The sequence below is a fragment of the Myodes glareolus genome, chromosome 2, assembly GCF_982192425.1.
Source record: "Myodes glareolus chromosome 2, mMyoGla1.1, whole genome shotgun sequence".
NCBI classification, from domain to species: Eukaryota; Metazoa; Chordata; class Mammalia; order Rodentia; family Cricetidae; genus Myodes; species Myodes glareolus.
Window position 1 is genome coordinate 37,507,612 of NC_142027.1, and position 12,608 is coordinate 37,520,219.

Here is a 12,608-nt window from a genome sequence, read left to right on the forward strand (position 1 = left end):
TATATGACAAAGAAATTCATGAAACAAGGTAATTGTTAAATACACTGGTGAAAGCATTAAGTAGATAAAGCAAAGTAGAGAAATCTCAGTTACAGCCATCAAATGGTACCTGATAACTCTCAGCCTTTTTTAAAGATTTATTTATTTATGTATATGAGTGTTCTAATTGCACATATACCTGTGTGATAGAAGAGTACAACAGACCCCATTACAGATGGTTGTGAGCCACTGTGTGGGTGCTGGGAATTGAATTAAGTGCCTCTGGAAGAGCAGCCAGTGCTCTTAATCACTGAGCCATCTCTTCAGCACAGACCTTTTATTATTTTGTTTTGTTTTGTTTTGTTTTGAAGACAGTGTTTCTCTGGTCCTGGAACTCACTCTGTAGATCAGGCTAACCTCGAACTCCAGAGATTCACCTGCCTCTCCCTCCCTAGTGCCGATATTAAAGGTGTCCTCCACAACCTGCCTTTTGTTTGTTGAAAACTAGGGCTTTGTTAAGTTCATAAATTCCAAAGACTCTTGGTTTGTTAGTGACAGGATGCTTAGTCTGACAGTTTGAGGCAGAGGTGGGCAAGGAGTAGCTACTCGGAGGACTAAGATAGCCCAAGATAAACTGTCGTTAGGCTCTGGGCCTGGAACAATCGGAACCTTTCATAGTCTGCAGTTTTAACCAATCTGTCAGCCTTTGTGGCTTCAGCTTCTTTGTAGTAATTCAGGTCCACACAATCATCTACCACACCTATCTAAGCAGCACTGTCTCCCCATTCATTTGCTATCTGCTCCTGCTCGTGACCTTCACTATTGTCCACTTTCAATGTCCTTCAATGCATGACCTCATGTGCTTATTTCCTCCTCCCTGGTGATTGTGCTTCCTTAGTCAACCTTTCCCATGTTCATGTCTCTTCATCACTGAGGTGTTGTTTTTAACAAGATAGCTACCTCTACTTCTGTCAAAGAAGTCCTTCATCTCCCAACACATTAATGTCTTTTGGTGTACATTTTAGAGTCCCTGTATTTTACTCGCTTACCAATTTATAATGAATATCATAACACATGTTAATATCTATGTTGATTTTATCATGTGTCCCCAGTTGAAATTTCTGAGTAAATAGAGTCCTCATTATTTTTTCTCACTATAAAGTATGTCCATAATTAATACTGAATAGTGAATATCTGTCCTGATCATGATGGGTGATATTAAGAATTTATAGGTTATAAGTTTAATGACATAAATTAATGTTCTTTTTTTCAAACCTTACTGTGCTATTCCATAATTTGAAGTCTTTTAACTGATCTGCACCCAACTCTCCACATCATACCAGCATGCCTACACTAAAGATAGTTTCAGGGCTACAGAAAGTCCTTGACATCTCATTGAATACACCCTATTATAAATTTATGAAGGTCTTATTAATACAACCATGTAATATATGCTCTTTTAAATACTTTAGAATACATTTCCAGAGGTAGCTATACTTCAAATGCATTAAAATTGTATGATATAGGATTAAAATGAGATCTATATGGACTCATATATAAAACATTTAAAAATCTGTCCTTTGGCAGATGAAACTGCAATCTAGATGATGACAATGGCTACCAATGATGAGAGCAGACAACGATATCAGAGGCCGGTCACGCAGGGTAGGAACAAGGACTTTCAATCTTATCATTGGCCAGAAGTTGGAAGGTTTTGTCATTGCTGGTGACCACAAAGGCCAGTGTGTTTGGGAGCTTTAGTTTCCATCTGTTTTGTTGTGGTTGTTATCTTGCCTATTCTTTTACACAGCTACGTAGAAGCTACCTCTGAGGGTGTGACCAAAACACTATTCTAGATACCTGGACTAGACAGATAGCTAAACCAGTATTGGAGGCAGGGGGCTGGACAGATCGCTAACCTCCCATTTCTCAACAGTTTCTGCCATGAGTGCTACACTAAGCCCCCAAATGAGCAGCTCACTGGTACCCCATTTCTGGGGCAGCTGCTGCCCCACAGAAGCTCTGCTAGTTTGCATTCTCGGAGAAACCTAGCTGTGAATCTTTCTAAAATGTAGCTTCCTTGTGGTCCATGAGATTCAACCTTGGAGTTAACAAGACCAGGGCCTGCTTCATGGAAGTACTGTGACCACAATAAGGCCCCAACTCCTTTGTTCAGATCACTTGAACGTAGGAAGCCTCTGTTTTAATCAAGGACTCTGCTTGTCTCTGTTTCAATGAATCTGAGAATTCCTAAGTTTCCTAATAATGGCAATGGGGGATAATGGAAAGTAGAAATAGGTGATTGTGGGGATAGGGTGAAGGAAAACATTTCAACAGCATACTATAAATAATTAGAAAAAAATGATCATCCATTTACATAGATTCAAAGACAGAAAGGTTTATTATAATAGCAGGGATTATCTGTTGTAAGGAAACCATTAAGAGAAAGCTGCTGTTTTCTGCTTAGCAGTTTCTGTTTGGGGTGATGACAAAGCTTTGGAAACAGACAACTGGGATGTGAAGGCTGCAGAGCTGTGTCACTGAGCTTCTGCTTCACAATGGTCACAAGTACACAGCATGCTCCATCGCTGATGTTATTAGTTTTGGCATGATGCTAATTCAGCTGGAAATTTTGAAATATTTAAAGGAATATATGACATAATTCATATATGATGATCTGAAATCTAAGACAAAACAGGAATAATGCATTTAAGCTAGCCAAGGCATCCAAGCCGACACCATGCATCCTTAAGGGGTCTTGGCACCATAAAGTAGTAGCCCTTAGTTTTCTAGAGCTCCAGAGACCTTGTTTTCCTTTTATTCTTGACTTTATTTTGTATGCATATGTGCCTGCGTACATATATGTACACCAAGTATGTGCAGGTGTCAGAGGAGGCTAGCAGAGGCTGTCGGATCCCCTAGAACTGGAGTGACAGGTGGTTGTGAGCCAAATGAGATGGCCTCTGGGAACTGAATCCAGATCCTCTGCAAGAGCTGCAAAGTGCTCCTAACTGCAGAGCCATCTCTCCAATACCAAATGCCTATTTTAAAGTCACCTCTACATTCACAGAATGTTACTGAAACAAATATTTGGAATGAAACCTAAGGTTAATAGTTAGGCCCATGTTTTCAGTCCCACAATTAAAGCATGTGTCATTTTTCTTTGTCTATATAAGTTTTTCCTTTCAAATTAAAAAGCTTCAATGTTACCTACAGGCTATTAAAATGTGTTAATTTTGCTATTATAACAAAGGGAGTCTCTAGTTTTTATGAAGTTTAATGGGTTAAATGGCATGAATAATAAATAAACCCAAAGATTATGGGTCTTACTTGATACTTCTACTCCATAAGGAAGCCAACAATCACCAAATCAACCAAGCTACATCAGAGATGAGCCAAAGAGATGGTTTTTCTAATATTAACCCAGGTTTCCAACCCACCCTCCCTACCACAAGCAGAGATGCCATCATCATTCTACCTTTACAAGACTTTGATGAGGGATCATATCTGTAGCCCTCAGGACATTCACATTCAAAGTCTCCTGGGATGTTCTTGCACACAGCTGTGCCACAAACACTTGGCTTCAGAGAGCACTCGTCCATATCTACAAATAAAATCAATGTGTCAAACACTCAACTTCAGAGAGCACTCGTCCACATCTACAAATAAAATCAATTCGGCAGAATTTTCCCAACAGTAAAGAAACACTTGGAACAGCAAAGTAGTAAATCTATCACCGTGTTTTAGTTTCCTAGAAATGATTTTTATAGGAATTCATGGGAAATTTCACTAACATTCCTTTTCAAGTAGGTAAGAAAATGAAAGGGATTTAGTCATTTTCTTACCTACCAGGGTGAAGTCTAAAAACACGTGAAAGAAGAGGCCAACTATGTTCTTAACATTCTTAAATGTATTCCTAAATTTGTATTTCTGAAATTGGTTGTAAATGTAGATTCACTTAACTTTTCATTACAATTATTCAACAAGTGCAAATTCATTTGCTTTATATCTTTATTTGAAAGTAGACAAATATCTAATATTTTTACCCACATTACCTACAAGAGTGATTTACATTTAAGGTGGGACTGATTTAAGTCTAAAAGTTTTTCAAAAACTGAAATTATTTTAGTCTCTTTTATTATTAGGTTAATACTCTAGAAATTTCAGATGTATTTGTTGCACTATGCAGTGTAGTGGGAAGCAAAAGATGGTTTGCCAGGAGGTGGTGGGTGGCACTTTCAAGCAAACAGTAACAGTGAGACACAGTTCTGCAAGGATGCAATTATTGCTCAGCTTTCGTCATGTGGATCAAGGAGAAAGGCAAATGATTTCCAACTTTGAAAATTGAAAGTTTATCCTGGGAGATGAATAGATGAAGACATTGCTCTGTTTCAAATAACTTGTTCCCAAATAATGGAATTAATCCCTATGGTAAGGGAATGTTTCTTCATCCTAAATGAGTCAATGCCAGTGTTTGAAGGGTGAAATTATACAAGAATTATGCAAATATTACTAATGAGGAAAAATGCAAATACTTGAAATCTATAATATTTTTTACAACTTAATATAAATCCTCAGTTGATTGAAAAAACCATCAAAAAGCTTTTTAAAAGTCCACACTTTTAGAAGAAAATAAAAACACATTTCTTAAATTACTTGGCTTTAGGCATATTTGTAGGAAAATACATAGATAACTTGATTTACATACAGCACAGTGACATGGTGATTCTGTCTCCACTCTAATGCCTGAAGAGGCTTTAGACTTTCATATCTGGTCAGTAACTGCTAACCTGAGTCCATGTATATCCACACCAGGCCAAGTTCTTACTGTAATAGCTTTCTACATATTTTTCTGTATATTCTGTATACAACAGACAAATTCCTATGCAAAGAAAGAATGGAAGGCATGCATTCTGGTCTTCAGAAACATTTTGTTGGTTGTTGGGACACGGAGAAATGTACCCAGCGCTTCCACATGCTAAGCAAGCACTTCAACACTGAACAATATTTTTTAAAAAATATATATTTTTATAATCATACAGGCATGTATTAATCCTATGTGAATATGAAGAACATTCACAAAATTGGAAGAAAGAATAGATTATTCAAGTATTTAATTGTTAAAGTAGGAATGGATACTACCTATTTATATGTCCTGAATTATAACATCTTTTTTTTAAAAAAAAAATCTTTATTTAAATCTATTTATTATGTATACAGTCTTCTGTCTGCATGTATGCTTGGATGCCAGAAGAGGGCACCAGATCTCATTACAGATGGTTCTGAGCCACCATGTGGTTGCTGGGAACTGAACTCAGGACCCCTGGAAGAGCAGCCAATGCTCTTAACCTCTGAGCCATCTCTCCAGCCCCGAATTATAACATCTTAATGACTTTTCTAATGATGTGCCTACTCTAATAGTCAAACTCAACATTCGAATAGACAGATAAGGAAAATATACAGTCATAAATTGCATAATAGCTTGGAAGAGGCTGTTACTAAGTGCATTTCATTTCTGCTTCATTCCACGGGATTTAAATTACCCTGTATTGAACTACACAATGCTGACTACTACCAAGCAGACAGAAAATTCCTTAAATATGAATTCAGACTGGGGATTTTGTAAGGCTTACACAAGGAAACTTCACACTTACCCTACTGAATTTTTAACCTCTTAGGAAGAGGCACAAAATCCTTTTTAAAGGGTTTCTGCTTTGTGGCAAGATTTCGCCGCAGGCTCAGAAGTCTGGCTTTAACCATCCATTCACCTAGCAGGGATACTTATAGGTATCTTATGGCAATTCACTCAGTCCAATGAAGCAGTGTGTGCAAGGAGGATATGGGAAAATGTTGAAAGACAAAGATTCATGAAGAAAGTCAAAGGAAATACAGCAACACATATATAAAAGGCTAACCTGACAGATTATTTAAATCCCTAGGAAAAAATACTTAAGACCAGGGTGCAATAGTCAGTGTGTAAAGAGAATGAAAAGTGGAGATTCTTCACCTTTCTCAAACCCGGCATTGGAAATGGGGTGCAAAATGCAGGATTTATTTTGGAAACCAGAAAGATATTTTTGAATAACAAAGATAAATATAAGAGTGGTGTTCCTAAGATTTGCAGATTTCCTTGTGTAGCTGCTGTTTATCTTATGGAACAATAGGATAGTAGCTGATTCTGAAAACAGGACAAACAACGTTTTTGTAACATGCATAGCACTGAAGCCTGTATTTCCAATGAAGTGCTTTAATCACCCCTATTTATCACTAAACAAATTCTTGAAGCATGCAATTGTATATGTGCACACGCAAGAAGTAAATAAAATACCCCTGCTATTGGCAATTTAAACTAAAATGGAGTCCAAGACATAGTGGCACATTTACAATAAGTACTTTCTGACCAGAGTGTTTTCCAGGAGTTTCCCAAGGAAATTCCTCTTCCTGAGCTATGGCATCCAACACTGAATGCATTTTTACTCCACGTCTGTGTTCTTACCTTTGCAGTCTTTTTTATTAGAAAGCATTGCAAAGCCACTTCTGCAAGAGCAGTGGTAACTTCCAGGAGTGTTGTTGCAAATCTGGCTGCAGCCTCCATTTGCATTTAAGGGATCTTTACATTCGTTTACATCTACATTGGGAAAATAAAGTATTTTTAATGAAATACCACCTTCAGATAATCTGTCATGCGGTCAACCCAGAAAAGCCAGGGTGCAAGGGTTTTTCATACATACCAAACTGACACTTGTCTCCTTGCCATCCTGGTTTACAGATGCACGTGAAAGCTGCCTGGCCATCTTTGCAGCTCAGAAACCCATCTTCATTGCATGGCATGGGATCACATTGGTTTGGGATGGCTGAAGGAAACAGACTTCCATTTAATTTTGACCTCAGGCAAGAAAAGAGAATAGCAGGAATGGAAAAGTACAACTACATGCCTATAACCAATAAGACTATGATGCATTCTTTCAAACTACCAGCCTTGGGATGCAATTCAGTTGGGAGAGTGATTGACTAGCTAGCCTTCACAAAACCCTGCGCTTGATCCCCAACACTGCATACACCTAATGGGGTGGCTCATGTCTGTAATCCCAGCACTCAGAAAGTAGAGAAAGGGTGATCACTAATTCAAGGTCATCTTTGCATATAGAGTCAGTTCAAGGCCAGACTGTGCTGTATAAGACACTAACTGAAAAAAGAAAAAAGAAAAGAAGAGAAGAAAAAGTGAGACAGACCTCACTATAAAGTCCTGGCTGTCTTTGAACTCACTCTGTAGGCCAGGCTGGCTTCGAACTCACAGAAAAGTCTGACTCCCAAGTGCTAGGATTAATGGCAGGCACCACCAAGACTGGCGAATACGTCTCTTGACTTGAGTCTTATAACAATTCCATGAGGAGGACAGACCAACCAAGCTATTCTCTGTGAGACAACAATACAATTTGGCAATTCCAATTTGGAATATGACAGAGTTTTTAAAAGGGACCTTCCTGCCTTAAATAAGTAGAAGTCCTATTCAAATCTGCGAAATAATGGTTTTCAAACACTGGCGAATGAGCTGCAGGAAAATGTGGTGCCGAAATGAAAAGTAATGAGCACAACAATCAGTGGTCACCGTGGGCCCTGTATAGACTTCAGAGAATAATGGCTGGTTTGATACACGTATTTTCATATTTATATCATTGATGCCCAAATGATAAAAAACAAATATGGCTCTCTTCTGACAATTAGTAAACTGTAACATTTGGTCATACTGTGCATACACAGCTCTAACCAAAATAAAGATGCTGAAGTTACATTTCTGACAGCATTAACCTGAAGCCTACTGTCACTGACCAACCCTCGACTGAAATGTTAAGGGGAAAATTCATTTTATGCAAAACAGATACATTTACAAATGAAAGAAATATCCTCCTATGTGCAGTTCAAAAAGTACATCTCTCTTTGGCATAGGCTCCTTCAAGGGTTCGCATACTTAATTTAAACATGAGTTTATATAGACACAGTGTATTTTACTTCCCACGGCTTACACGTTGTTTGATTTTGTTTTTAAATAGTAGTTTACCGTTGACACAGCTCCTGAGGTCAGGGTAAGCATTAGTTGACTGCCGCGCAGCACTGAAGGCGCCAGCACGGAAGGTGCCCAGACAACCTGTGAGAAAAAGAAAGATGCAACAGTGTCACCTCAGCTTTGACCCGAACTACCAGTAGAAACTGTCCTAAAGCAGGGGTGTTTCTGTTCTGATGGCGTCACAGGAGTTAGTACTCAACGTACCACCCTAAAATTTCCATCTCCCCCTTTTTGGGGGGTACAAATTTCAATAGAACTCAGTTAAGCTGAAGACGCATATGAACCCAGCGTAGCGCGGCATTCTTTAAGAGGCATCGTTAACAAGATAGCCAAAACAAGATGCACTGTCTTTTTATCATCGATGGTCCAACAGCATGTTTTTCTCTTCCCTTGAGAAACAGTATTTTATCTAATACTGTTTATCTAACACCAAAGTAAACATACTTTGGTGACTAATGAATAGTGTGATATATGTGTGTGTGTGTAAATATATATATATATATATATATATATATATATACAGAAGTAAACAAAACACATATTCACCATATTATCAAAGCAACATTGATAAGATGAGGAACATATTTATATGTATTTTAAAATATTTATTTGATGTGTGTGTGCATGCACACATGTATGCACACTATGACACACGGAGAGCAGAGGACAACTTTTTGGGAGTCAGTACTCTCTTTCTTGCTTTTGAAGATCTCTTGTTATTTCTGTTGCTGTACTCACTCCTGAGCATCTAGCCAGTTCCCCTCTCTGCCTCTGTCTCCCTGCTGAGTGCTGGGATTGCCGCACATCTGGCTTTTTTTTAACATGAGTTCTGGGCATTGCACTCAGGTCATCGTTTGTCTGCTCAGCTGTTTTTCTGTCTCCTCTATGGACTTTAAGAGAGAGAGAGAGATCTCTTTTTCCCATTGGAGAACTTGGAGAACCCCAGTTAGATGACCAGGTGACCGGGTGACAATAACTGACAGTAGTCTAGAATGTTCTTAATTTATCCTCTCCTCTTCAGGTAAGGGATTATTGCTGTTGAGGCTGAATCAAAAGATTTTTCATCTTCTTGCATGATGGTATTTTTCTGTTGTACATATTTTTAAGGCTACTCATCAAAACACTCTGGTGCAAATAAATAACTTAGTTCTAGACTGTTTCTTTAACAACATCTGAAACTTATTTCTTATTAGTATTGATAAAAGTCTGCTACAAGCTGATTCTTTTTTTTTCACTGTGTAAATAACCCATCTCAAAATTTATCTCATTTGTATCACGGTTTATTTCAGTTCAGTTTTGTGATACAGGATACTGAACATCTACACCAGCTCTGCTCTCAGGAGAAACTGAGAGTAAAGTCTAGTTATCAACATTTTCACCTTTTATTTAAAAGATTCTGTTTGACATATTCACCTTTTAGTACTCTGAGATTCAGACTTTTCATGGCATAGTTTGTCTTTAAAACCCCATTGCAGCCAGTTCTAATTCAGTTTTGCACAGTTGTTCTAAGATGTCTTATTTAAATACATGTTTGTCAATTTTTAAGAATTTCATATACTATATTTTGAGTATGTTCACCTCAAAGTCACTTGTCATCCAGGATCCTCCCCATCTCTCTGTCTCATCAATGTCAGTTCCTCTTGTTTTATTTTGCTTAATTGCAGATGAAAATTATTTACATCATTTTCCCCTTACCCATTCTCCCTCCAATCCTATGTACCCCAACCTTTCTGTCTTGTTCTCTCTCAAAATTATGTCCTAAATACATAACACAGCCTTCTCAATCTGTATAATGTTACTTATATGTATAGATTTCAGGGCTGACTACTTGGTATTGGATGGCCAACTAGGGATTTCACCCCTGGAAAGGACTGTCTCTCCTTCTCTCGGCCTTCCTGAGTTGTCCTTAGTTCTCTGTTTGTAAGCGACCCATGAGATTGACCTCTTCTATGTTAGTGTGTCTATTGATACCTTATTTTTTCATGTCCATTGATACCTTATTTTTTATTGCTAAGGTATCATGTATGAAATTTCTCTAACTTCAATTGGTTCTGCCCACATATTCCATGCTGTAGGGCCAGAGTCTCCTTCTCCTAGATGCCATCTATTGCCCATAGCGTCTCAGCTAGGGAGGCTGACAATCCTGCCCGACTTCATGTTAGAATGTTGACTGGCTTGGTCTTATGCAGGTATCCACGGCTGCTGTGAGCACATGAGAGCCTCTGTCCTGTCATGTGTAGACAACACTGCTTCATTCCAGTACTGCCCTACCTCTGACTCTAGCCATCTCCTCATCCCCTCTTTGGGCATGGACCTTGAGTCTCAGAGAAAAAAAAAATCCTGTTTTTCCTGGGTCTCCACTGACACTTATTCTCTGCATTTTGAGCAGTTGTGTTTCTCCATAAATCACCATTCAGTACATAAAGACACTCTCTGACTAAGTCTGAGAGCTACAGGAAACGATGGGTACAGACATGAATTTTAGGGCAGTTTGATACTATGTCCATTTAGCAAAAGAATAGTAGGGACCGTGAGTGTCGCAACCATGGGTTCCCCCAAGAGATTCTCAATACCAGGCACATGTTTCCTCCTGTGAGGCAAGCACTCTGACTCTTTGACAGAGACTTTCAGAAGTCACATAGGAAGACCAGAGCATGACTGGACAGAACTTTCAACTTGGAACCCTCCAGCAGCCAACGCTCAATTATCAGGTCCCTTGAGCGCCACAGAGACTGCCGCCTTTGTATCTGTTTCCTGTTTGCACTTCCAGCAGCAGCTGTGTGGCTTCTAGCTTCCATCCTGCAGGCCGTGGCCTGCTTCAGTTTACTTTCTACACCTCAGACAGTTCTTTTTCTGAAAGGAGTTTTGGCTTCTTAACATTTGTGGATTCGGCTTTGGCTGCCAGAGCTTAGGTCTGCTCGGGCTAGTGAACATTTGGCTTCTACTTCCTATCTGAAAACTAACCCTGTCCCAAAATTCACGCAGATTTCTGTAAGTCGTCTCCAGTGCAATTATTCAATAGCAATTCCAACTGCTTCGCCTTTCCTCCATGAGGTTTTGACAACGACTGAGTGAATGAAGTCTCTGACATCACCTGGAATGCCCAATACTAGCTCTCTGCCTTACTCACGCTAACATGTGAATCACGTGAATCTTTCAGCCCTGACTGATGTGAGGCACATCATTCTGTAGTGGAGCCGTGCAACCTTCCCTTATTTCACATGACAGAACATCTTTTATTGGAAGGCCATTGGAATTTCTTAGTAGCGGTTTCATTTTGACTTATGGCAGGTTTGTCACCCCGAACTGTCAAGGGACCCAGAAGATGCTGCATTCATTTCACTCCCGCTGTGCTGCCTTGATAGAATACATTTGCAGATTGGTTTCAAAGTTTTTGTCACTGTTCAGCTTCCATTTGCTGTGAGCTTTTCTTTTTCCTGAAGACACCAGGTTTTTGTACTATGCAGAAAGTCTTTAATAAAGCACAAATGTGAATTATGCTTTGAACAAGACTAGATAGATGCAATTGTGCCAAGAACGCTCTGGTACCTGAAGAGTCAATGTTGTCACTAGGCAGTCTAGATACCATCTGGATACTGAAATGTTGGATGAAAGAAATTCTTCCCTAAGTTGTTACAAGATGTGCCTTAAGTAACTTTTCTTTTTTTATTCATTTTTTAATTTTTAAGACTTATTTTTAAGTGATGTGTATGTATCTATGTGGGGGAATGTCTGGGGTCATAAATATCAGATTCACCTAGAAGCTGAACAGAACTCAAGTCCTCCACAAGAGCACTATATGCTCTTAACCACTGAGCCATTCCTCTAGTCCTCTCTCTGTTCCCCCAAGTACTACAGTTTGGCTTTTGAACTCTTGATCCTCCTGCCTCAGCCTTGTGAATGCTAAGGGATCCCAGGCATACAACACCACCTTAATTTTCCAGTTCTGAGAAGATAGAAGATACCAAGAGAATCCATTCATCTGCTGTACTGGTTTGTGGATCTGGAAGATTTCCTTCACTATCGACCTTAGAAGAGCAGAACCGGTTGGGTTTTGTTTCCATTCTGCATCAGATATTCCATTACCTGCACTTTCCTTCCTCACTCATTATCATTAGAAGTTTCCCAGTTAGCTTTTTGCTATAGCACATTTCTCTCTCTGAAAAGTTAAAAATCTAAAAGTCAGTTTGCACTAAACAGAGTCAATGAAAGCAAGTTTTTGAAAGCTCCTTTCTCCTATCTTTACATTAAGCTAAAGGACCTTAATCTAAAACAAACAAACAAACAAATAAACAAAAAAACATCTGGGATTAGCACGGAAATCTTCTGTCACATAAATCTGTGTTTTGGATTTGTAGCAAAGAACTTGCAAATGTGCAGACCAGAGCCTGATTGAATCAGCATGTATAATTAAGTCAATAGAAGTCAGTGTTTCTGGTTGCTGCAGGCAACTTCAAGGTCTGTCAGTGTTGCATAGAGACTAACACAATAATATTTGTATAATTTCTTAATATCACAAAATGGTTGACTCCATTCCTATTGCTCCTGACTACAAGTCTAATAA

General features: G+C 38.8%; 1 protein-coding gene across 3 annotated transcripts in view; it reads right to left on the reverse strand.

Moving 5' to 3' along the window:
- The window catches only part of Pros1 (protein S), a 73,954-nt gene that overhangs the window by 26,108 nt on the left and 35,238 nt on the right, over positions 1–12,608 (reverse strand). For all 3 annotated transcript variants that reach the window (XM_087899769.1, XM_087899767.1, XM_087899771.1), the window contains 4 exons: positions 8,039–8,125; positions 6,711–6,833; positions 6,476–6,607; positions 3,458–3,583 (listed from right to left, as the gene is read on the reverse strand). In XM_087899769.1, coding sequence (XP_087755895.1) covers positions 3,458–3,583; positions 6,476–6,607; positions 6,711–6,833; positions 8,039–8,125 — 468 coding nt within the window. The remainder of the gene's footprint in view (positions 1–3,457; positions 3,584–6,475; positions 6,608–6,710; positions 6,834–8,038; positions 8,126–12,608) is intronic.